General features: G+C 39.5%; 3 protein-coding genes across 7 annotated transcripts; 1 reads left to right on the top strand and 2 right to left on the bottom strand.

Annotated features, from left to right (window-relative positions):
* Positions 1-1003: 1003 nt before the first annotated feature.
* On the top strand, positions 1004-6804 carry zgc:174895 (purine phosphoribosyltransferase family protein). Of its 2 annotated transcripts, XM_029119191.2 has the most exons (7): positions 1004-1210; positions 1367-2658; positions 3445-3643; positions 4332-4425; positions 5036-5182; positions 5735-5830; positions 5975-6804. In XM_029119191.2, the coding sequence occupies exons 3-7, from the start codon at positions 3521-3523 to the stop codon at positions 6115-6117; spliced, it is 603 nt and encodes a 200-aa protein (XP_028975024.1). In that variant the 5' UTR covers positions 1004-1210; positions 1367-2658; positions 3445-3520; the 3' UTR covers positions 6118-6804. The 2 variants fall into 2 exon arrangements, with proteins under 2 accessions (XP_028975024.1, XP_028975020.1); XM_029119187.2 differs by lacking the exons at positions 1004-1210; positions 1367-2658 and having other exon boundaries at positions 3271-3643.
* Positions 6805-6867: 63 nt separating this feature from the next.
* rab34a (RAB34, member RAS oncogene family a) lies at positions 6868-12193 on the bottom strand. Of its 2 annotated transcripts, none has more exons than XM_010895886.3 (11): positions 11921-12193; positions 11319-11412; positions 10866-10957; positions 10675-10743; positions 10209-10310; positions 10059-10123; positions 9890-9941; positions 9719-9800; positions 8897-8987; positions 8703-8810; positions 6868-8579 (listed from the first exon to the last, which is right to left on the bottom strand). In XM_010895886.3, exons 2-11 carry the CDS (start codon positions 11388-11390, stop codon positions 8515-8517), a joined length of 798 nt encoding a protein of 265 aa, XP_010894188.1. In that variant the 5' UTR covers positions 11391-11412; positions 11921-12193; the 3' UTR covers positions 6868-8514. The 2 variants fall into 2 exon arrangements, with proteins under 2 accessions (XP_010894188.1, XP_010894264.1); XM_010895962.3 differs by having other exon boundaries at positions 10675-10740.
* Positions 12194-15002: 2809 nt separating this feature from the next.
* tlcd1 (TLC domain containing 1) lies at positions 15003-23212 on the bottom strand. 3 transcript variants are annotated; one of them, XM_034293734.1, is made up of 5 exons: positions 23195-23212; positions 21347-21904; positions 18749-18831; positions 17407-17489; positions 15003-16487 (listed from the first exon to the last, which is right to left on the bottom strand). In XM_034293734.1, the coding sequence occupies exons 2-5, from the start codon at positions 21550-21552 to the stop codon at positions 16083-16085; spliced, it is 777 nt and encodes a 258-aa protein (XP_034149625.1). In that variant the 5' UTR covers positions 21553-21904; positions 23195-23212; the 3' UTR covers positions 15003-16082. The 3 variants fall into 3 exon arrangements, with proteins under 3 accessions (XP_034149625.1, XP_019908845.1, XP_019908885.1); XM_020053286.2 differs by lacking the exon at positions 23195-23212 and adding an exon at positions 22945-23074; XM_020053326.2 differs by lacking the exon at positions 23195-23212 and adding an exon at positions 22657-22768.
* Positions 23213-26730: the final 3518 nt, after the last annotated feature.

Genomic DNA, 26730 nt, shown 5'->3' with positions numbered 1-26730 from the left:
GATTATTGTTTGTGCTATGTGCCTCAGTTTTCGTTTGCAGCTTTATTTTGGTTTCTGTTGATCAGAATTAAAGGAATGTATTTGAACTACAAGTGTGCGTCTGTGTCCTGCCTCCTGCACCGTGACACATACTGTAAAGTTTCTGTAAAGAAACCTATAGCCATCATTTTGTTCAGTTTGATTCCTTCTGGTTTTGTTTTTATCTGATCCAGGCCCTGTTAGATTATGTGAAAGACCATCTGAGGCCCTTGACCTTGACCTAGATGCAATCAGATTCATCCTTGGTAAATTAGTCAGTGTTTTTAAGTAAAACTAATAAAAACTCCATTAATCTGAATCTTGTGCTGGTGTCATTCCCAGGTGAGCCCTCTGGGAATGACACAAAATGTAGGGATAGAACTCTTTTAGTCCTGGAGATCTGCAACAAGGATCATACTCAAACAGAAGCCTAGAGCAGCATTCTGAACTGTTTCCTTGGGTTTTAGAATTTCATTTTCAACTTTCAAATTAGCAAGGGCTTTGTGATTAGCTTGATGAGTAATCATATATGCTATGCCAGTTTAGGCAGAAAGAAACAATACATGCAAAAGTCATAGTAAATGCATTACTTGTCAACTTGAAGCACTGGCTAGTGTACAAAATGTATTAAATGGAATTTAATATTATTAATTACTCATCTTTCAGAGCTATTTGATAAGGGCTTAGTGCAGATAAAAGCAGATCTTATTTGATCCATTGAGCACATTAAACATTTTTGTAATGTAAACTTCCATATTTGTTTTAGAAGTGAGATAATGTGTGAAATCTCCAAACAAACAATTGACAAATTATGTCTTTCATGTTAAAGGGATTTTCTTTTCATGAACTTTTAACTTTGACACTAACTGGAGAAATAATAAGTCACTCAAAGAATGAATAATCCTGAGTTAGGCTCTACTTCTAGAAGAGAACATTAAAAGAACTGTCTTAATTGTGTGATCTTGCACTATTGCCTTCTGAACCTGATATATAGCAGTGGCCAGTGGCCATGCCAGTGAACAGACTCAAACTCCTCTGCATCTTTGACTGTGTGGACTGTTATTACGGAATGAACACATTGGCTATTCCAATGGAAAGGGAGAAAGGATGGTACCTTTCCCTAATGGCACCTAACACCAAGGGACCAACGTATGCTTGGTTGGATCCATCAAGACTCTACTGTAATTCCCAGGTACTAGTGATATACCTTTAGTTTCCTGTTGCAATCGTTTAAAGATTAGAGTTAATGGCTTGTATGAATAGTATTTATCATTTCTGCATGAAGAAATTACATTTTCCCAATGAAAGTACAGTACCAGTCTAATGTTTGGACAATTATTCATTCAAGGGTATTAATAGCCCTTACACAGCCTGGAGGTGTGTTTAGCATTCCTGTCCTGTTGAAAAACGAATGACAGTCCTACTAAGCACAAACTAGATGGGATGGTGGATCGAAGGAAAATGCTGTGGTAGGCATATCAAGATTTAGTGTGTCTTGCATTCTAAATAAATCACAGACAGTGTCACCAGGTAAGCACCCCGACACCATCCCTCCTCTTTCTTGCTTCACAGTGATGACCACACATGCAGAGATCATCCATTCACCCACTCTGTGTCTCACAAAGACACGGCGGCTGGAAACAAAAGTATTCATATTTGGACTCATCAGACTAAAGGACAGATTTCCACGGATCTCATGTCAATTTCTTGTGTGTCTTGGCCCAAGCAAGTCTCTTCTTTAGTATTGGTGTCCTTTGGGAATGGTTTTAAATTGGGGCAATTCAACCATGAATGCCTGATTCACTTAGTCTCCTCTAAAAAGTTGATGTTGAGATGGGTCTGTAACTTCAACTCTGTGAAGCATTTATTTGGGCTGCAATCTGAAATGCAGTTCTTTGCCAATTTCTGAGGCTGATAACTCTAAGGAACTTGTCCTCTGGAGTAGAAGGAACTCTGGGTCTTCCTCTCCTGTACCGGTCCTCATGAGAACCAGTTTAATCCTAGCGCTTGGTTTTTGCAACTGTACTTGAAGAAACTTTCAAAGTTCTTGACATTTTCTGGATTGGTTGACCTTCATGGCTTGGAGTTATGATGGATTGTGTTTTCTCTTTGCTTATTTGAGCTGTTCTTGCCATAATATCAGCTTATACGGTACAGAATTTGCTCTTCAGTATACTAACCCTACCTTGTCACAACACAAATAATTCAACATGGCACACACGTTAATTGAAATGCAAATATGAGATGTATTTTGACCTATTTAAAACTTTTTGGGTTAATAGAAGTCTGTATGTGTAATTTCATAGTATTACATCTTCACTATTATTCTCCAATGTGTAAAATAGTAAACATAATGAAATAACCCTGAAGTAAGCAAGTCCAAACTTTTGGCTTGTACTGTAGGTATACCTTGCAAGAGGGATATATATAATGTATTGTGTGCATTTTCTTACCATGTGCATGCACTGTAATGTTTCTGTAAAGAAACCTATAGCAGGAATGTTGTTCTGTTTGGTTTTTTCTGGTTTTGTTTTTATCTAATCCAGGCCCTGTTAGATTGTGTGAAAGACCTTCTCTGTCCATTCCAGAATGAGACCATTCACCTGGTCACTAGCATACATGCAATGGGATTCGTTCTAGGTAAAAGATAATGTTTTTAAGGAAAACAAATAAAATCTCAATCAATCTAATAGTGTTGCTGTCAATCCCACATATATCCCCTCTGGGCATGACACAAAATATAGAGAGAGAGCATATTTAGGTCCTGTCTGGAGAGCTGCAACAAGGATCACACTCAAAAAGAAGTCTAGAGCAGCATTCCCAACTCTTCCCAACTCTGCCCTAGACATTTAGAAGTTCCTTTTCAACTTTCAAGAGGCACGCCTGATTTAATTAGCAAGGGTTTGATAATTTGTTGACAAATTAAATATGCTATGCCATTTTAGGCAGAAAAGAACAACACATGCAAAAAGTCATAGTAAATGCATTACTTGTCAGCTTGAAGAACTGGCTAGTACAAAAAATATAATTACTGGCTAATACAAAAAATATAATTAGATAATATTAATGACTCAAGTTAGACAGCTATTTAATAAGGGCTTTTTCAGTAATAAAGTAGAACTTATTTGATACATTGAGCACATTAAATATATTTTTAATGTAAATGTTTCATACTTGTTTTATAAGTGAGATGATGTGTGAAATGTACAAATAAAATATTGACAAATGACGTAAGTCTTTCAGGTTAAATAAATTTTCTTTCTATGAACTTTTGACTTTGACACTAACTGGATAATTAATAAGTCACTCAAAAAATTTATAATCCTGAGTTATGCTCTACTTCTAGAAGAGAACATTAAAATAACTGTCTTAACTGTGGGATTTTTTTTTTATCTTGCACTATTGCCTTCTGAACCTGATATATAGCATTGGCCAGTGGCCATGCCAGTGAACAAGACTCAAACTCCTCTGCATCTTTGACTGTGTGGACTGTTATTACGGAATGAACACATTGGCTATTCCAATGGAAAGGGAGAAAGGATGGTACCTTTCCCTAATGGCACCTAACACCAAGGGACCAACGTATGCTTGGTTGGATCCATCAAGACTCTACTGTAATTCCCAGGTACTAGTGATATACCTTTAGTTTCATGTTGCAATCGTTTAAAGATTAGAGTTAATGGCTTGTATGAATAGTATTTATCATTTCTGCATGAAGAAATTATATTTTCCCAATGAAAGTACAGTGCCAGTCTAATGTTTGTGCACACATACTAATTCAAGGGGATTTCTTTACTTTTGACTATTTTTCACATTGTAGAATAACAGTGAAGACATAAAAACTATGAAGTAACACATATGGAATCATGTAGCAACCAAAGAAGTGTTAAACAATTAAAAAAACATATATATTTTAGATACTTCAAATTAGCCACCCGTTGCCTTGATGATAAATTGACTCTGGTGCTGCACTCCATTACGCTCCTTGGTCTAACAGCCCATAGACAGCCTAGCGTTGTGTTATGTGTTATTTTCCTGTTAAAAAACAAATAATAGACCTATTAAGCACAAACTAGACATGCTGGTTGAGTGTACCTCGACTGCTAAATAAATCACAGTGTCACCAGGAAAGTAGGCGTGTCCACCCATTTGAATAGTACTGTAGGTATAACTTGCAAGAGGGATATACAAAATGTATTGTCATTTCTTTTTTTTTTTGCCAAATGCATATACTGTAATGTTCCTGTAAAGAAACATATAGCAGTAATGCTGTTCAGTTTGATTCATTCTGGTTTTGTTTTTATCTAATCCAGGCCCTGTCAGATTGTGTCAAAGACCTTCTCTGTCCATTCCAGAATGAGGCCATTGACCTGGTTGCGGGTGTAGATGCAATGGGATTTATCCTTGGTAAAGGAGTCAATAATGTTTTTAACTTACAAGGAAAAGTTATAAAATCTTAATCAATCAGATCATCTTGTGTTGTCTCCAGACAGGACCTGAATGTGTTCAATACTTAAATTTAGTGTCATTCCCAGGTTTTCTCTGGGAATTATAATACATTCGGGGATAGGACACATTCAGGCCCTGTCTGGAGATCTGAAAGGATTACCTAGGAAGAGAAGCCCACAGCGGCGTTCCCAACTCTTTCCTCGGGCTGCCCTAGACGTTTAGAATTTCCTTTTCAACTCTAAACAGGCATGCATGATTTAATTAGCAAGGGTTTGATTAGTTGACTGATTTAATACGCTACGCCAGTTTTGGCTTAAAAAATCAACAGAAGTCATAGTGGGGGGAACCCAAGGAAAGGATTTAAAACTGTAGATATCATACCATGCAACACACAACGTTGGAAAATCAATTATGTGTGAAAGGAATCTACAATGGGAATGCTGCTGTTACTTCAACCAGGAACATACATCTCTGGGAAAACATTGATAATTGAAATGAAGATTCCCAGAATGTCCTCATCCCATCTGTGCTGTTAGTAAGTAATGTTTTTCATTTTGGTGGCTTTTAGGATCGGCTATAGCCACCACCCTTGGTAAGGGCTTTTTGGCTATTCGCAAAGTAGGACACCTGTGCATACAAACCGAGAGCCAACCTTACACAGACTACTCAGGGAATGAGAAGATGATGGAGATCTGCCAAGATGTGTTAAGGCCAGGTTAGTAATACAACAAACAATATAAGTAGACCATCACAGATCTGGGATGGTTGTTTTCATTGGTCAGTCAGATACCATTCATCGCATCTGGCCAATGAACAGACACCATCCATCTATTGTTTTAAGAGTCCTGTCCATAGAGATGGATAGAGGACACATCCCTTCACGGTTAACATTATGAAATATTTTAAAGCATGGACATTGCAGTTGGCAGATTTCATTTTAATGTAGTCAACTGGGTGGGATTAATTACTTAGTTGGCTGTTCCCATCTGATGACCTGTTTGACATTACACTTTTGTGTTTAAAAAAAATGTGTTTCAATGAATACAACCATGGCATCTACCTGACATAATCACTGATTTTCTGAGACACAATGCCATCTAGTGTTGATACAGACATCAGCTTAGTTTGACCAAACAAGTTTCCCTGCACTGTACTGGCAAACTCCTTTGAAATCGTTCCAATTTCAATTTTCTGAGAATTACAGTTTGTACAGGTATAAAAAACGTATTCCATTGAAAAACTATTTACAGAAATGTCTCCTCTTAAGGGCTCCGAGTGCTGATAGTGGACCAGTGGATAGAGACTGGAGGAACAATAAAGGCTGCTATCAAACTGGTGGAGAGGCAAGGAGCCGTTGTTGTAGGTCAGTGTGATATTAGTATCAAGTGCCAGACAAATCGTCTGTTTTTTATATGCTGAAGGCCTGATATAATTCATCTGATTACTAGTGTTCTCCAGATATTTTCTTGATTGACAAACGTAACTGTAATACAGCTTACTCTTGCAGGTGTTGCCACTGTGGCCATTGAGAACAGTGAGGGAGGAAAATGGATCAAAGAGAAATATAAATATTCTCATTGCATCCCAGAGGAACTGCAAAGTCAAATTGACAAGCAATATCTTGACTCCTTTAAGAGCTTCAACAATTAAGCCCTCAACTTGTTCTATTGATAATTTGTTTAGGAAATCACAATTTAAATATATTCAATGAGTTAGGCCTAATCATGCATGTACACATAAGAGCACCAGACGTTTTCAAAAGTATGTATTCCATGGCAAAGTACCTTTGTTTTCTGGTCCTAAACAGCTATTTTTAGGTTAGGGCAAATAAGATTTTTAGTCCTAAAGATTTGAGTCCCAAAATAAGTATAGGCAAAACTAGAGTGTGACTGACTGAGGATGAGATTACTACATGAATGTTGATAGCTTAAAGATGGAATCAGCAACAGGGGAAATAATGCAACTGTCCACTACTGTAACTTTAGTGAGTTGCTATGGTGTGCAGTACAACTTATGCATCTTCATCTTGTGTTTTTGCAGTACAATCATTTGAGGGAGCACATTTGGTTATTTGCAGTAACTTTTCTGTAATACATCCCAAACAAACAAAGCGTTTAACCACTAAAGATTCCAGTTTTGACAGTGTTAACATTAAGCATTATTTGTCAGCTTGGGGCACTGACAAAAACGTATTAAGCAGAATGTAATACGCCCAACAACTTATTAATGACTCAACTTACAGAGTTATTTTCAGATATTGGGCTTTTTCCAGTTAAAAGTTGATCTTATTTGATTCATTGAGCACATTAAATATATTTGTAATGTAAATGTTTGATATTTGCTTTAGAAGTGAGACAATGTGTGAACATTTACAAATAAACATTTGACCAAAGATGTAAGTCTTTTGTGTTAAAGGGATTTCATTTTATTGAACTTCTGACTTTGACACTAACTGGGAAATTTATAAGTCACTCATGAAATGAATAATCCTCAGTTACACTGTACTTCTAGAACAGAACATTGAAAGAATTGTCTTAACTGTGTGATTGTTTTTTATATTGCATTATTGCCATACATCTTCAAATTCAAAGAAAACCACATTGACCCAGTCACCTTGTTAATCTTTAGTGAAGGTTCTTCTGTTCTAAAGCTGCTTTTTTGTTTTCCCGAAAATGTCTGCTATCACGGATAAACAAATTGGCCTCTGACTCGTTATTTCAGAGCACATTGCTCCAGTTGTCATTTTATTCACACTTGGGTTGTTGGGTGTCTATATTTTTAAGGAGCCGAGGCGTTTTCCTTTCTGACCTCTGATGTAGGCCTATGTGTGTAGCCTATTTGACTTTTGATTTGACCCATAAGCTTCTACATTGATTGTTAAAGGGATAGTCTACCTGAAGATCTACTTATCTATCTAGATGCCTTAGACCAATTTGATTGATCATCTGTCAGTAGAACAATTAACTTGCTTTAAAATGGTGTTGTAACCCTTTCCAGAGTTATGGGCATCAACAGTATTTTTTCTGAGATTTGATGGAAATATGTTCATCACAGTTTGTACCAGTGATTGGAATACAGATAAGCACTTTTAAATGGATTCAAAATGCTGGTAAAGCCTATACCTCAATAGCTCTCTGTGCATTTATGTTGCTTGCCTCACATTGTTTATAGTTTAAAAAACACCCAGACAGCTCCAATGGCAAATCTAAGATGAAATGTAACGTTTCATTTTCTAGCCTATTCCAAACATTCACCAAATCAGCATTTACAATTACATTTGTTATATCTTATAATAATCTGTTGGTCGAAAAACATCCCTGGATTGAGCACCCATCATTTCGCATGGTAACTTCGATTTGGGATGATAATGCAGAATTGTTTATATTCATAATCTTATAATCCTATCTGTCAAATTCCTCATTGTAACGATACTTGTCTTTCTGAGTAGGCTACGCAGCACACCCCTAAACTCTTCCGGTCTTGGCATAACGATGAATATCCATATCACCCGCAAAAGATATCCCTATTCCTGTATAAGAATCCTATGCTGTTTAAAGAGGAATGTTCACAAGTCTTCAACTAACTAGCATAATATTACATTCTAGGATGTCCATGTATGCATTGCAAATTATGCCAAAAAAAGTATACAAACACCAAGGAAATGACCAAATTCTAACGTCTTAACTATCCATATAGGCTATTTAAATACCTCTATGATTGCCCGCAGTCTAAACATTTAGACAACAGTGCAATTACAATATCTTTGAAGAACAAAGAACGCTTAGAATTATACATGGAATGTAATGACACAGAGGAAAGTATACTTGAAACTCTGGACAAGCTAAAATGAGCCAAACACCACAGGAATCCACATCCAACCAAGGAGTGTCGTTTCCACGGCATCAAAAAGTCTGTTAAAGCAAAACTGTCCTGCCTGCCAGATCTCACTGGAAAAACCCATGCCTCTGGAAGTGGTCAAGGGTCCTCGGTTTCTTTTGAGATTTTTTGAGGGGGAGGGGTTACTGTTTTAGTTAGTGGTCATCTTCATTAACAACAGTTTGACTGTTTCTTCTTTGATGTTGCATACACGTTTTTTGAATTGCTGTTAATTTCTGAAAGAAAAAACAGAAACAGAAAAGCACAGCATGGGTTAATACAGTATGCAAATATAGTAATGTTTTAATAGTACATAATGTTTCCATACTTTCCATACAACACAGTCTATTGACACTCACTGACAATGTCCCCAATGTGTCTGGACCCACTCTTCTCTAGCTCTGCAAAGACATTGGCCTCAAATGCCAATGATGCAACACGGAAGAAAAAATCCCTCACATTTTCCCCTGGAACAAGAATAAAAAAGAAAATGGCTGCATCATGTCTTACTGCTACCAGTCAGAAATGTTTTCAAAGTTACTAGGGCGCCTACCTGTCAATGATGACACAGCCCAATACTCTGCTTGAATCTCCTCAGCCAGTTGGATTGCATCCTGTTCAATCTGGGAATACTGAGCCGGAGACTGCAGAAATAAGAGACGGAAATACAAACAAAAGAGATATGTGAAACATACAACTGAAATATACAATATGCCATGCATTTTAAACAGGGTTTTGCAATATAAGGTTTTTACAATCCAGTACAAAGTCTGAAATGAAACTTGTGGATTTTTTTATTTATTTAGCTAATAATAGTGCTAAATCGTATAATATACACTCAAAAGGCATATCATAGTTCTAGAGTGGGATCTCTCTATTGGTTTTGAAATGACAATTTTTTTTACATAAATTGGCATGGTAGGCCATGTGACCAATCAGAGCCCCGTTATTTTTCCTGAGAAATCTTAATTCAGTTGCAGGGATTCCACTCAAGTCAGGATACCTGTGCAGTTTATAGCTGTATGTTTACCAATATATATATTTTTTGGTAATATCAATGTTTGTTTTATAAATGACTGTAACAAATGTTATGAAATGACTGTAACAAATCATGTGTTTTTTTGGAGGGGTTTTGTAGGGGAGGTAATTTTTTCCCCTGCATTCTAGTGTTTAAAGACACCGATATAGTGTTGTTGGCCTCTCTCAATCATATTTGATCATCCCTAAAAGTAAAACATACCACTGGAACCGTGGTTAAGGCTGGAGCAGTAGTTCATTATTGTTAAAGCTGCATCCTCACAACTACAAGTAGTCATTAAAAAAGCGACTGATCAACTGGCTCTGACAATTGTATTTAAAGGCAAGAAATACATACACTCAGGTCTTTCTTCGTGCCAACTAGGAACAGCTGGACTCCAGTGGGATCATTTTCCTTCAGAGCATCTTCAAGCCACTGCCTGTGGATAAGCATAACATATAAACATGTGATATAGCATTTACAGAGCACAAGAACTGTGGAAATACATATTCCTCAAATGTATTTTACCTTGCATGACCCAAGGACGCCACATCATTCACATCAAACACAATGACAATAGCTGGAAAACAGAAATATTTGTTTTACTTTCAAACTTCAACTCATTGGATTTGGCCCTTATTAGGCTGTAATTAGTGAGAAGGAAAGATCACGTTTTTTCAAGAGAAGGTCCCCTTACTCTGAGCCCCTCTGTAGTACGTGGAGGCAATACACTTAAACCTCTCCTGCCCTGCAGTGTCCCACCTGTAATGGAGAATATTTATGGTGAGTGAAGAGACATTGGTTAGGGAACTAATACTGTAGAGCACACCAGTGAGGAGACACTCACAACTGTAAGCTGAAAGGCACTCCCAGCACTTCAAACCGCTCCATCTCAAAGTCAACACCAATGGTTGCCTTGTAGTTCTTGTCAAATGTATCCTTGCAAAACCTAATGATAAAAATTGTAAATTTTTAGAATAGTTGGCTGACAACCTGTACTTAGATACAATCTATTAAAACATAAAACTATGGTATTCAATTTGGGGGTTTTCAGGATAAAAACATATCCTGGTTTGTCCCTGGATCAATCTCAACAAGGAAACAGAAACACGAGGAACACATTTTGGACGGAAAACCCATAGAGCTCAAATGACCCAAAATGGCCAGTAGACCAGTGTTGCTCCTCAGGAGCACTGTGTAGAATTCTGTATCTGATTTTAACAAGACTGCATTTTGAACAATAACACAAGGAGTATGATGCAGGAAAATACACATGCAATACAGTAGTACTGCAGTTTGGAAGCTTTGCTTACCTGTTGATCAGACAGGTTTTTCCCACAGCCAGGTCACCAACCACTATAACTTTGGCAATTTTAAACCTACTGGAGGAGAAGGTGAGACAGACAGAGGGAACAGCCACAATGAAAACACCCTCATCTCCATGTCATGAAAAGGTAGTAGCAGAACCTTTTGAATTTTAAATGCATGTGGCCTCTCTACCCACCCCACGGTGCCAGTGCGCTGCTCCTGGCAGGCAGTCTTCACTTTGGAGTGGAACTCATCTTTTGTGTGCACAGCTGCCCTCTCACTGTAACACTAGATTAGAACATAATGAACGGGCCGTTACAAAATCGGTGGCCAAAACAGAAAGCTGTGAACTAATAGGTACTTTCAGGACAGACATACATTTAGAACATATTGGTGTATATTGGTGCATGCTACATGCACATCTCTCCTGGGAATAACATTTCCATATGAAACCAGACGAATCTGAACTATTTGGTCTGGCAAAATGGGTAGACATTTTCTGTATAGGGGCCATCTCTGCTAGGCCCACTTTCGGTGTGTGCCAACATTTCTCTCCCACTAAGAATGTAGCGGAAATCACGGATACAGAAGAAATCAGCATGCGTCCTAGCACATTCAAATGACTGCTGTTCGTGTGTATAATGCTAACCTGAGGAAGCTGGGCAATAATGCGGTCCCTTCGAACTGGAGGAAGCACACTCATGGACGGTCGGACAGACATTAGGTCAAGATAAAGGTCATCACTGGGGAGAGTGTAGAGACAGTTTAATAGTTTGTTAAGACAGCAGTTATGTGCAATAGTAGCCAGATGCAACATGCGCAATGACAAGCCACTACATGATTAGCCAATGAGTCAGACTGTCCGACGTTGACTGGTCTGAAGATGATCCTGTAAATCTCTATTATAATCCTAGCCTACTGTTCCGTAAATCTGTGCACAAAGCGCTTTAGTATTACTGCTGTAGTGGACTGTTTAGAACGCGTTCATTCTGAAAAAATATTGAGTGGGAAAGATTGATTGGGAAAACAATTATGTTGTTACAATGATGTTGTTGCAATAATCAAAACTCACAATATAAAAAGAATGTCGAGACTCTTTAAGAAAACAGGTTGACATTTTGAAACATGATCTCCCCAATACGCTCAAAACCAAAATATTTTTGACAAAAAAGACAATGAAACGATGGCACAGCCTAATACAATAGCTGCTCGAACGCAGTCCATATACTGGATATAGATAGGCCTACGTACCTTGGCACCGGACTGGATGAGACCGAAGTTTCTTCGCCGAGCAGCGTTAGCCCACACGTTCACTCAACAAAAGAAAATGTTTCGGTAATCAAATAATGTGGTTTCTACAGATTTTAGTCAGACTCTTTCCAAATCAGTTTTACTCCAAATAAACCATACCCATGGACAAAAGTGGAAAATAGCATACTCAGCAACTGATTTTAGTTGTGCTGTTCCCTCAAAACTCAGGTTTTCTCATTAGGAATTTGGGAAATTCGAGTCCGCCTAGCGGCAGATGTCATTGCACAGTGTAACCAAAACAGCTAGAGGGCGGCATAGAGCCAATTAAAATTCTCGAGCCAATGGGTGAGTTACACAGATCAACCAAAACATTATGACCACTGACAGGTGAAGTGAATAACACTGGGAACGTGAGCATCAGAACTGGACCGCGGAGCAATGGACGAAGGTGGTCTGGTCTGATGAATCACGTTTCCTTTTACATCACGTGGATGGCCGGGTGCGTATGCGTCACTTAACGGGAGAACACGTCACCAGGATGCACTATGGGAAAGAGGCAATCTGGCGGAGGCAGTGTAATACTTTGGGCAATGTTCTGCTGGGAAACCTTGGGTCCTGCCATTCATGTGGATGTTACTTTGACATGTACCACCTACCTGAGCATTGTTGCAGACCATGTGCACCCTTTCATGGCAACGGTATTCCCTGATGGCATTGGCTTCTTTCAGCCGGTTAATGAAACCCTGCCATAAAGCAAAAATGGTTCAGGAATGGTTTGAGGAACACAATAACGAGTTCAAGGTGTTGACTTGGCCTCAAGTTCCCCAGATCTCAATCTAATCGAGCATCTGTGGGATGTGCTGGACAAACAGGTCCAATCCCTAGAGGCCCCACCTTGAAATCTACAGGAGCTGAAGGATCTGCTGCTAACGTCTTGGTGTCAGATACCACAGCACACCTTCAGAGGTCTAGTGGAGTCCATGCCTTGACGGGTCAGGGCTGTTTCGGCGGCAAAAAGGGGACCTACACAATATTAGGCAGGTGGTCATAATGTTATGGCTGATCGTGTATGTCCCGGGCATTTTCCGTCTAGGGCAGAGGTCTCAAACTGGTTCCACAGAGGGCAGAGTGTCTGCAGGTTTTCACTCTCACCTTGTACTTAATTGACTAATTAGTTCACCAATTGGTTCGTTTCTACCCCCACCTGGTTGTTTAGGTCTGAACTGGGAACCAATTTAAAGGAAAACCCAAAAACCTGCAGACACATGGCCCTCCGTGGAACCGGTTTGAGACCTCTGGTCTAGGGTGTGTTAGTGTTAATTAGCCTACCTTTGATTTTGAAGACGGGCGTCTGGCAGATTCTAAGCTTTGAGAATGAGGGGACAAATATTTATTTTACCATGTGGAATTTAGTCCCATGAATGTGAAATTCGAAGGGACACATTTTCTACTTTTTGCAGTGTTGTAATTGGGGTAGTAAGTGATTCTAATATGAGGGTGGGAGGCACTACTTCTACTCCCTTACCACCAACATCCTTTTCCTCTGCACTGCGTCTGCCTGGAGTAGCCTACAGCATCATGCATTTGCCACTTAGTTTATGGTCTCAGGATGCTTCTCAAGCACCCCCTCTGGATAGTATCCCTAAGGATCCCAGTACCCTGACTGGGAAGCACAGTTCTAGAGGGTACATTACTGCAGGGATGTACCGTTTGTAACCTTTTACCCAATGCAAAACAGGCCTACTATGGGCACCGCTGATAGATAATGGGGACGGGCGATACCACATATTTTCTTTTCTATTCGATACCAAGTAATACCAGGTGTAGTATACCAATCCCACTACAGGTTCGTGTGAAAGTCTTGTATACATGTAAAGGGGGTATTTTCCTGCATCATACTCCTTGTGTTATTGTTCAAAATGCAGTCTTGTTAAAATCAGATACAGGATTCTACACAGTGCACCTGAGGAGCAACACTAGTAATTGTGTTCACTCCATTTTGTGTGACTGTAACTGCATGTGTTTCTCGGCATGCCTGTGTATAGGCTATACGAGGAGTGGGGGAGGAGGGATTAACTATACTATTTGCTATGTTTTTTATTTTTGTCCACTTTCAAGCATCTGATACCTATTCAGTTTCATGTAACATGTATATTAAAATCAGGTTGTTAAAGGAAGCACCTTGTAACAATATTCTTAAATAAATGTACAAACTGAAATGAACTGACTGAAAACAAGTGTCTTAATTAGGCATGTGTAGTAGGCTAATAAGGACCCAGGTTAAGGATTCACATGAATAAGGGCTCCGGCTTCCCAATAAAACAAGTTAGAAAATTCAGACATACTGTATTATTTTATTAAATTTGTTTGGGCACATTATAACACACTACCTTTTTAAAAACATGCCCAAGATACATGGCCACATTAATGTTATTCAGATTCCATTTGAGACAAGCTCCTCATATTTTCACACGTTAGCATGTCAGGCCATAGGTCTTTTTAGTAACCATAACAAAAGCAAAAGGTTAGAAATAGCTGCCCAATAGAACTGTTTCACTGGAAACCTGCACTATTTGCAGAATATGTTTGAAATATTTTACCTGATCTTATTATGAAATTCAAAGTAAAAAATATACAACTTCTTCCTTAACAAAATCTTTATTTTTTCCCCCTAGATCATGAAATTTAACAGAAAAACACTTTAACAGAAAAAGGCACATTTGCAAAGATACAAATTAAAATCAGAAATGTCATCTGGAATCAAATGCTTCTATGTAGAATGTTTTATATATCTAGTGGTACACTAAAGTAATAAGGCATAAGAGGGAGTGCTACATGGCCAAAAAACCATGTCCAGCTATTCTTAAGTACCAGACATCTTGAGTGCTTGGACCCAGCACTAAGTTGTGATATATTGGTGATATACTACAAACCCCAGAGATGCCTTATTGCTGTTATAAACAGTTTACCAAACAAACAGAACAGTATGCTATCGGATTTCATACCTGTGGCATGGTCTCATATACGACAGCTTTCCACCAATCAGCATTCAGAATTCAAAAAGAATAATTTAGAACAAACATTTTACATTGTAAACCTTTTAATAATTTTGCATTCTTCTTTGAAACAGTTTAGTAAAGCCTGTATGTCTCTACAAACAAAGGCACCATTTAACCTTTATTGTAGATCTACAGAGATTTCTGCCTACACTCTTCTGTCACATCTAGACACACTAGGACTATTTAAGCAAGGTTATTGAGAAAGCATTTTGGTATAGGCACAAATGGGGTTTACCAGGACCCATCCTCCTGACCAGTCGATTTTGGTTTTTTCACTTGGATAAAGGGACACAGTATGTGATTGCTTTAACATCAAGAACATTTAGAACTGGCTGGACATTCACATATTTCAATATTGTAAGAGTTATGGAATCAAGGAACGGTCACAGATGTAGGAGTGCTAGTTAACAATGTACTGCATCTGCATGTGTATATCTGTTCATACCAAGCAGAGGAAATTTAAATAAACCTGTTTCATCTGACAGCTGTTATAGTTGAAATATAGATTGTACTAAAGGCATTAATGATAGCACATTTACTAAATCCCATTAATGAAAATGTTAATAAAGCAAAGTTGTTATGCTACACCTGACAATTTGTATTGCAGGATGTTGAACATGTGGTGCCTGACATCTTTAAAAAAAAAAAATCTACAGTTCCTTTACAACATTGTTAGAACTCATACTCCCTCTGTAAAGAACATTCCCCAAGAATCCAATTCCTTCCATACAATAAAATACATACATGTATTAATTAGCTGTGAGAAGCAAACATGGCACCAAAGCACAGTCTCCTTAAGCTATGTTAGTGTTCTCCCAGTCAGCGGACATGACTAGTTTGGCACTGCTTGGGTGTCTGTGAGGTCCCTTTTCGGCCAGTGGGCCTACTCATCATCAGAGAAGGGACAGCATAGTGGACGTTCCACTGTCCCCACCCTCTCCTGGCCAATTCTCACTACAGCACAAGCCATTGTGGTCAAGAGAGCTGTGTTAATATAGTTAGAATGCCACAGGCTGACAATGCAACTGGATGAGATGGCTTGAATTACACCAAAAAATAAACAAACAAAACATGTCAGTGAAGACAATGTGTCTTTCTTTGGGTCACTCAGTCAGGAACCTTTTGACGTTATTGGTGTGGGTGCCATTTCGTTGCAGGGAAGCTCTGTTTCGGGGGAAGAAGTCGGCACGGAGAAGACGATAGAAGTATACCAGGATCATGATGTTCATGAGGATCATAGTAACCAGGAAGTAGCCTCCCCTCTCCAACCAGGAGTAATTCCGGACAATGTAATATGTGATGTAGAATTGTGCGCTGAGTCGGAAAAAGACATATGTGAAGAGGTTGAGGAACTTGTTGATTTGGTAAAGAGTGGATGACTGCTGTGCTGCTAGCTTCAGCATCAGCCTCAGGTGCAGGGTGACACTGTTTACCTCCACAAACAGAGCTACCACGGCTCCGGACACATATATCTGGGAGTACAAAGCATACAGGAAGCACCAGAGCACCTGAGGAAGACAAGAGGGAGAGGGGTTATATTATACCAATGGTATTGTCTAGCCTTACAGCAGTACAGTAAGGTTGTTGGGATATTGTAATCTTTGCAATAGTAGATGGATTTATTGAATGTCCAAACTGCATCGCTATTTTATCAATCAATCAAATGTATTTATAAAGCCCTTTTTACATCAGCAGTTGTCACAAATTGCTTTTACAAAACACCCGGCCTTAAACCCCAAGGAGCAAACAACAGTAGTATTGAATTTCAGTGGTTAGGAAAAACTCTCTAAGAAGGCCAAAATGTAAAAAGAAACCTAGAGAGGACCCAGGCTCAGAGGGGTGCCCAGTCCTCTTCTGGCTGTGCCGAGTGAACATATTAAGAGTACAAATTGTAATAATTAATAAATGCATGTGAGCTGAGTCCAGAGTCTATTTAAACTCAGTCCAGGTCGGACAAATGACCAGATGGACAAGGATAGTGACAACACAGGGGAGGGGGAGGTGTCAGCACAGTGGCAGCTGAAATCGTCAGGTATCGTCTTGATCTGCAACACAACCAGGAGGACTTTGGGCAGGGACAGCAACATTTTAGGCTATTCATTTCTGGTAAAATACATATTAATTACTAGGAATGTTCAACATGCAAGCCATTCAGTTTTTATGTAATTTTATGCTACTAAACAATTATCTTTGTGGGAATTGACAATTTTCTATTTGAAATAATGAGAGGGAACATATATTGGTGTCTATCTTGGTTCAAAAGGTGCAAAGTAAGATTACACACTTAAAAATCCCTACAGAATTTCCTCCTTTAAAAAGCGCCCTCACACCAGCTCAGTGTATTCTCAAAGTGCCGCTACTCAGAACTCTCTTCTTTACCACTGCTTACCAGCTATGACAAATAACAATGAAAGGTCTGTATCTTACCAGGACATGATGAATTAAGAACTCCCAGGATCCCCTGGCATGTCCAGTCAGGATTATATCACCTGCATCTTGTACAAAGTATCCTGTCAAAAGAGAGGAAACAGCTTTTTGATTTACAACAGATCACATTCCATACCTCATTCTAAATTGGATGCTGTTGTAGATACTGGAAATACGCCTTAGTCAAATAGATGTTTTCACATGGGTCTTTATGGAAGGTGCAATAAAAACATTTCTTAGTATAGGGCTTTAATGTTGAATGTCCAATATTGTCCCCTTTCACTGTATGTCAGTTTAAAATGGTTTCCCTGTGCTTGAAAACAGCCATGTTGGTGAAGGTAATGGCTATTCACACCACACAATTAAATTTTAAATGAACAGCAGTTTTTGCAACATTTTTGCTAGCGGTACATTAAAAAAAGTAAACTTGTGAAAATCAAACCTAGTACCCAATAGAGTTGGCGCTAGATAACTGATAACCTCTTGGGTATTGACAAGTGATTAGAATGATAGGTGCATTTTCTAAAATAATACAAATACCACATAGTGAACTTTATAACAGGCAATTCTGGTCGTTCAAAAAAATATGTGGGAAGCCCATTCTAATGGAAGTAACTGTTGTTTCTGGTTGTCAAGCTGGTTCACAGAGATCTACCGTATACTCATGGTTACAACTCCAGGTGGGATATGGAATAACAACGAACTTCCACCGTTAGTCACAGTTAGGGGATTCAAAATGAATCCCCTAAAACAAAGCCCCAGACGTCTAGAGTTTACAGTGATGTAATGACATCGGGATTCATTTTGTGACCACAATGATCCAAGGGTGTGGCCCATTCCCTATACGAGCCCATTGGGTGGATCTGCATTGTTCATTCTCTAAATCTAGCTGCCACCGAAAGGTAGGACAGTATCCATCTTCCCAAGACCAGCATTTAAATCGGAAAAAGAGGGATCGAGGGGGAACAGGATGGGGAACTGGCTCTCACACCCCACCCCCTCCCTCTGTCTGACGTACAACTTCCTAGTCAGCAGTGTCAGTGTGTTCAACATTAACCGGTTGTCAGGGTTCACTTACAGGGTGAATGTTTTGCACAAAGCCATTCACTTTTTTTTTTCTTCGATCAATGCCAGCCTCAAGCCTTTTTAAAAGATCAACACTGTAAGAACTTTTAATAAGTGAAACCGTGTCAAAATAGAATGTCACACATTTACATAACCCCCACTATCTCATGCCAGTGGCAGTCATTGTTCATAGTTCAAATTCCCAGTTTATCTTTCTTTATATAACCCGTTTACACACAGCTATTCTATCAGCCATCTTAAAGGGGTAGTAACTGACCTGATGAAATGCAGATGAGCATGTAGGCAGGGGCTGTGTAGAAGGAATGAATGTTGGTTGCCATCTCAGGCCACATGATCACACTGGAGAGGAGACATACATGGACATACAAGGTTATGCACAATTGGGTCTGCGTTCCTCTCAATCAGACTAAATCATTCTCTACAGTAGTCGCCTGACTAAGCAAAAACATTATCACTACCTGGTAAGAGATTTTCCTGCTTTTGCAAGAGATGCTAAACGCCATAACAAGGAATGTAGAAAAGTATATGCTAGGACATTCCCTTATTAAAGATACATTCTGGGATTTTTAGACACTGGTTATTAAAGTAGAGGGGAAAATATATATGTCATGCAAAATTACATAAAGCATTAAAGGGGTCATTTGTAAGTACTAACACAAATACAAGAATAAATGACCAGAAGACATTTGCATGTTAATCAGTTTGTATTGACATGTAGTCTAATATTCTTTTTAAAAACTCACAGTACTATCCTCCCCACCCTAAACCACCCTGGACTAGTTAATACTATAGCAGTCTCATTCTGTAAGGGAAGAAAAGGCAAAGGAGAAAAGATGCATTACTTTTAAATTCAGTATTGACATTTTTGAGGCAGGAGTTTACACAGTGCCCCTTTTAATAAAAGGTCACATTCTTTAATTCCTACAGACCCAAAAAAAAAAATCCACTAAAACACTATAAACTTTTTTCCCAAGTCTTCAGGGAGGGTCATGAAAATATTTGGCTGGAGGGAAGGCTATCCATTTTCATTTCAGAACAGACTACCTCCAGGTACCCCCATTTATAAATAGCAGACTGTCCCTCGTGCATCATAGGTGATATTAACCTTAAAAGTGTGCAATCTAAAGCTAAGTCAAGTCATTTTTGATGATGCTGTAAATTGGTTTTGATGGAGATTCCCAAGGGAAACTAGCTAGGCCAAGTGATTAGGGCTGTCTTCTTTGTGTTTGGAGTTGTAATACAGACTTTCCCTGAAGCCACTCCAGAGTTGTCATAGGTGTGGGCTTTGGGTCATTATCATGCTGAAGGATTAATCGTCGCTAGGTCTGTCCTGTGTGGTCTGGATCAGATTTTCTTCAAGGACCTCATTGTATTTTGCTCTGTTTATCCTTCCTTAAATCTTGACCACCACTGTAGCCATGGTATTAGCCAGGTGATGAGCTGTACCTTGGTTTTGCCTATTAACCTAAAAGTTACATTCTTGGCCTCATCAAACCAGACATTCTTTTTATCTCCAATCTAGTGAATGTGCCACATGTTGTCTTCAATAAAGTTCTTGAGACATCTCAAGGAAAATCTAAATCTGAGCTCAAATTTTTAATTGGCAAACATTTCTAAAACCTTATTGAGCTATTGTGTGTAGATTCCCCAGAAATTAGATAGAGGGGTATGAATACAAAATGTACAAGTTTTGTATTAGGTCTACATTTCTTTTAAAGGCAAATGGCAACTGATTACCCTCAGCGGACTGTACAACGTGTTGCAGTTTAGGCTTCTTGTTCATCAATCAATCAATCAATCAAAATGTATTTATAAAGCGCTTTTTACAACAGCAGTTGTCACAAAGTGCTTTACAGAGACACCCGGCCTTAAACCCCAAGGAGCAAACAACAGTAGTGTTGAATTTCAGTGGCTAGGAAAAACTCCCTAAGAAGGTCGAATTTTAGGAAGAAACCTAGAGAGGACCCAGGCTCAGAGGGGTGACCAGTCCTCTTCTGGCTGTGCCGGGTGAGATATTAAGAGTCCAATTGGAATAATAAATACATTTCTCTTGGCTAAATCCAGAGTATATTCGAATTCATCACTTCTAGCAAGCGCTTAGACAGGTGTAGTTAACATGACACGACATGCCATGTCCATACTGTTCCATACTGTTTCTAATAAAGTGGCCGCTATTTGTATATTAATGTATACATGTTTTCTTAGTAAATTCTGATGAGCCATAAGCTCCAGTGTTACCACTGACATCATCAGAACTACCCACATGAAGTTTAACTCCCACTAAGTTAATTTGTTTGCATTTGTGTGTCTACATTGCAACAGCTTACCTATGCACAAAATCACATTTTATTTTGCATTTCCCAAAACTACAGTTCGGCAACATTCTACAAAAATGCTAGAGCAGGATCTAAATCAGGATCTGGTAATAGCATTTCCCACCACTAGAGGATCTGTTTTCAAGAGACACTCCCACTCCAGAGACCCTTGAAAAAGAGGGGAAGGGCTTGGGTGCACATCTGGCTCATTTGCAATGGCCTTTAACACTGATATTTACTAACTACAAAAGGGGAACATTTACTGCCCTAATCAAGCCATTCTAAACTAGGAGCACAAAAATGAACACAGTACTGCAGAGCTTAACAAATACGTATTTACTGAGGAGGCTATGATGTGGGCCGTGAAGCATTCTCAAGTTTCCCCTTATTCCCCAATCTCTTTCTGTGTGTGAGCATGCTCAACCCTCGCTTCTGCCCTGTCCTGACACAGTGACTGTCACTGCTTCACACCCCCTACACACAACATCGTGTGGATCAACTGTGAATGAACAATGGTTTCCCAGTGTAGAGAAACTCACCAAGTCACAGCCCAAGTCCCTGTCAGGAGGGAGTGGACCAGAGACACTGCAAGGTTTCTCCACTTCCAAGAGCGGAAGTCATCCACCGCCACCACTTTGGGCACAGGCAGCTGCTGTAGGAGTCGGTGGGCCACCCGAAACATCAGCGCACACACCAAGACTGACATGCCAGGGTGCCGTTGCAACACAGGAAGCAAGGCCTCCATCTTCTTCGCTCCCCTCACGCCCTTTTTTATATCTTTGTCTGTTTAACGTCTCTTCTGTTTAGCCTGCTCTTCTACACAAACCTTCTCACCCCTCCACAGTCCGTTGGTAAGTATGTGTGAGGGGAGTGTTCTCTTCAGGACCGTCACAACTCCAGGGGTGTGAACTGTGAAGTAGACCGTGGTCCTTTCAGAACTACTCACGAGCGTAGACGCAGCGTTACTCCGGTTTATTACTTCCTGAACCCGGAACAGAGGGAGGGTAGCTGGGGCGTCCTGAAACAGCAATTTCCAATTCCACAGTTCTTCCTTTTCATTTAGTGCGTTGCCGCTCAACCAGACTGTCTGTGTGTCACTAGGAAAAAGGGGAGTATTAGAAAGGGAGTGGTGTGGGTTGTGGCCTGATTCAAGACCAGGGTCATGTTCAGTTGCAAAACGTTCTCTAACGTTGCAGATAAACTTTGCATGAATAGTTTAGAATTCTATGTCTGAGGTGGTCTGAGGCATTATTTCAATTTGACCGTTAAAATCTTATTGAATGCACCTCATGGAATCACGAAACCCAACAAATCACAAATGTCAAACAAGATGGACCTATTGCAAAAAAAATCTGGCACTAGATTATTATTTTTAGCTACTTTGAGGATGTCAACTGTAACAATTTGCCAGCCATAAACCGTATGTACGGATGTTACGGTTTAGTCAGGTTTTCACATATTAAGTATACGAATTAAAATGTGCTTTATTTATTTACTTTTATTTGTATTTTTCGCATCTTTCGGTGTATCTCTGCTGATAGTAGAGTGTATGTCAGAAGTTGTACCGATTATATTCGTACATTATAAAAAAGTATACAAAGTTCCGCCCCATTTGTCATTGCTTTGTTTCATGTATGGTAAGATTAGGCTTTACATTTCCATCATCAACTTCATGAAAAGGCCAACAATTATGACTAAACCGAAAAATGACGACTGTTTTCATAAAAAAGTATATAATTGAACTCCACAGCCATCTTATTTTGACAAGTTGCGTGCCCAATGTTTTGTTATGCATTTTCTAAAATATTGTCTGGCGAGACCATAATGTAAGACGCAACAGTTAGCCTACTTTGTTTTTCCCGTCCTGATGTTCTACTCCAGTAGGCACGCTTGAGGAAGCTATAGTTTTTTATTCTATGACAAAAACATGATAATATAAAATATGTCTAAATCAAAATACGACAATACTTAAATTATGCGGTTTACGTAATCTGAAGATCTACACTTCTAGCCAGATTGGCCGTGTTCGGAAGGATCAAAACGACTCCAGGCGATTGCCAACTGTAATCTACACGATCTGTTTCACGATGGTTCCTTATTCTGATCAGTCAAAATAATCTAAATTGAGTCATGATACCTTGGTGTTGATCCTCTCGATCGTCTGCTAATTCCAATATTACAATTGATATAAATCAAAGAACTGAAATGTGACTACAATTTAAGTTCTAGTGTGCCTACATGGGTAACTATTCAGATGCTCAGTGGGTCAGTATTCCCCTCCCTAAACAATAAAGCCAATGGATATCACACAGGGAATGTCACAGCTTCCACCTGAGATGTGGAACTCCTGCAATTCTTCGTGCCTAAGAAAAGAATCAACCAGTTACCAGCAGTCTTGTTTCTTTGCTGCAATTATTCGTTAATGAAAATCAAGTCGAGGATTATGTGGAACGGCTGGCCTCCGCTGTTTAGTCTCAAATCCACTGGCATGCAATAGGAAACCATAACCACCAGGTGGAAGCAAAACGTCAGTGAGGCATGGTGGGTATAAAGATCTTAGTTTATATACGTTTTGGGAGAAATGTTGACAGAACATGGAATGGTTGAACATGGTCATGGATAAGCTCACAAACCCATTCACATCCGTGTAATTCTGTTTTGTGCTATTTATTATTTTACCTTCATTTAACCAGGCAGGTTGACTGAGAACAAATTATAATTTGCAACAACGACCAAGCCAAAGTCACAACAGTTGCAAGAGAACACATAGTTATGAATCACTATAGTCAATATGTGAGGCAATATATACATACATAATGTGCTTAGCAGATGGATGCAGTGATGAGGGAGCTGCACAGAATTTGTTTTGTGTCAGGTTTAAGAGTCTTGCAGTCATTGGCAGCAGAGAAATAAAAAGTACAGTGCCTTCGAAAAGGATTCAGACCCTTTCTAAATCTAACTGTAGAATTCATTCAAAATTGATTACAATTGTTTTGACATCAATCTGCATGCAATACCTCATAAGGAGAATATTTTCAGAAATTAGTGCCAATTTATAAAGATTTCAAAATGTAAGTATCGCATGTACTTAATTATTCAGACCCTTTGCCGTGACACTCCAAATTGAGCTCATGTGCATCCTGTGTCCTTTGATCATCCTTGAGAACTGAATTGGAGTAAACCTGTGGTGAATTCAAGTGATTGGACATAGTTTAGAAAGGCACACCCCTGTTTACCCCTGAAGCATGCTTGGCAGTGCAATTCAGAGCCAAAACCATGCCATGAACTGGTCAAGTAGGGCCTTGGTCTGGAAGTTGACCAATAACCCAATGGCCACTCTAACAGTGCTTCAGAGTTTCCCTGCAGAGATGGGAGAACCTCACAGAAAGACCATCTCTGCAGCACTCCATCAATCAGGCCTTTGTGGTATTGGCTACATGGAAGCTAATCCTGAGTAAAAAGTATATGACATTCATGGAGTTTGCCAAATGTCACCTGAAGGACCCCACGAGCATGTAAAAAAAGTATCTGTTTTGATAAGACCAAAATCGAACCTTTAGGCCTGATTGCCAGGTGCTCTGTGTCTTGCTTAAACACCTGACTAATACAATCCCTACTGTGAAGCATATTAGTTGGACCCTTTACGCTAAGGGGGTTCTTCTCAGTGGCACATACTGGGAAGGAGGAAAAGACAGGTCCATGAAAAAAACTGAACCTGAGTGCACACAACCTCAGACTGGGACCAAGATTCATCTTTCAGAACGGATACAACCTAAACCACACAGTCAACACAACACTGGATTGCCTTTGGGACAAGTCTATGAATATCCCTGAATGGCCCAGCCAAAGCCTGGACTTGAATCCCATTGAACATCTGTGGGGAGACCTGAAGATTGCAAGTTCACTGACACCCCCATCTAATCTGATACAGCATGACAGGATCTGCAAGTCAAAATGGCAGAATCTGCCCAAATCCAGGTGTGTTACCAAGGACTACTGGGTAATCATACAGTATTCTGTAAGGACTGAAGGTCTTAGTTATATAATGCCTTTGTAAATTTGAGCAGCCATGTAACCTGATGCTTGTGCTAGAGTTTCTTGCTTAATTCTCATCCGCTCCTTGTGTCACAGATTACCCCTCAGCTTTCATACAAGCGTGAGAACTGAATCATTGCTCAGGGCAGATATCATGAAAGGTGCTGCCTGTCCATCAGCCCAGACAATCTACCTCCATAATCTAGGGCTTATCTGTCAAAGGGTGTAGCATCCCAGCTAGTAGAAACTTTCCCTGAACTTCATAAAAAGTTCTCATAATAGTTTCTTTGTCTTTTTCATAGTAATGATCCCATGATTCATGGAATGTTCAGTCCATATACATAATATCAAATCGAACTTAGCCAGGATGTGGTTGCCATGTTCTTATGATTTAAGATACAATTGTTTGGCAGGGGATTATTGCACAGCTGAGGGAGTGAACACTGTTGAGGGTGCTAGGGTTAATTACACAACTTTTATGAACAATGCAGAATCCCATGAGGTTCTATGTTATTTTTGAGTAAGCTGAACTTACAAACATGCCTAATTATGTGAAAGTCAGCAACCTGGCTCTACATGTTTACTGGTATGTGTCCTGCTGACACCTCCACAGAAGAATAATTCAGCCATAGGATCCATGCAGCTCTGTCAATAGCATGAGGCTTCTACAGCTTCAGAGAGAAGGCATGATACAAATGTTTGTCCTCTGGATACCCCAGAGCCATCCTCCATTGGAGCGCATGTGGACAGTGTAGACAGTACCTTGTGTGATTTCTCTAGGCTGACATAATGTTGTGCTGTCAGCCAAGTCATAAATCATGCCCAATATGAGTCCATATGTCACTGGTATGACATCAAATAACATTGTACTGTTCTAATTGCACTGGTAGCTTGTTCTTAACAGCAGTACGGGATCCCTTGGGTTTGTGGTATGTTGTTAAAATATCTTGGCCAAGGGCTGTATCCAGACACTCCGCAAACATCGTGCCCAAGAAAAATCTTTAGCTCTGGTATATTGGTCATAGAAGAAATACAACTCCCTATATATAATCCACTAACTCACAGTCAAATTATAAGGGAATAGTGTGCCATTTGGGAGGGGACCCTAGTGTCACATTCCCTCAATTCGTTGCTTTCTAAGGGTTGGTGAGTGCATTGTAATAAACAAAGAAAATCAAACCCGTTACAGTGATGTGAGGGGAACGAGTGATCGAAAAGCACAACAGAATGGAACTATCTATGTGTATATTAAATTATATAAGACTGAATACCTGTGAAGTCTGTCGGTGCAAATTATAATGTATGCATATTTAGCTGGATCTGATGAACAGAAGGCCTATTAAATTAATAATCTTTAAAATCAATAATTGGCATAGAAAAGGTGTTCAGAGAATGTGAAAAAGTGAGATTAAAGAAACATGAATTGTCGTGTCCTTTGTCACGATAGTGTTATTGGTAGGCTAAAGAAGAAATGTGTTTAGGCTGAAATGTGTTTGTTGACTAAAAGAAATCAACAGAAACTGCTCACTCTGTGAACATACCCACACACACACACTCAGACGAGCCTCACTTCACTCACTGTCACACCACCATGAACACAGTAGATAAGAGCCCTGCACCACGTAGAATGAGAGGAATAGCATTTGTTACCGCCTCCATTAGTGCACAGACGGAAAGCAAAGCTTGGCAGCTGCCTGCTGATCTCAGCCGATGTGAAGGCACTCCATAATTACATGCCGTCTAGACACTGTTACCTGAAGTCCTACCTAGAAGAGAATGTTGTGGGACTTAGCCCTTTGTCCTTTGTCTCTCTCTCTTTCTTACACACACACACACATACATATTTACACACGTTTGTTTTTCTATCCTTGTGGGGACTGTAAATGTT

Source organism: Esox lucius, chromosome 1, assembly GCF_011004845.1.
Source record: "Esox lucius isolate fEsoLuc1 chromosome 1, fEsoLuc1.pri, whole genome shotgun sequence".
Classification (NCBI taxonomy): domain Eukaryota; kingdom Metazoa; phylum Chordata; class Actinopteri; order Esociformes; family Esocidae; genus Esox; species Esox lucius.
This window is presented reverse-complemented; position numbering and strand designations above follow the sequence as displayed.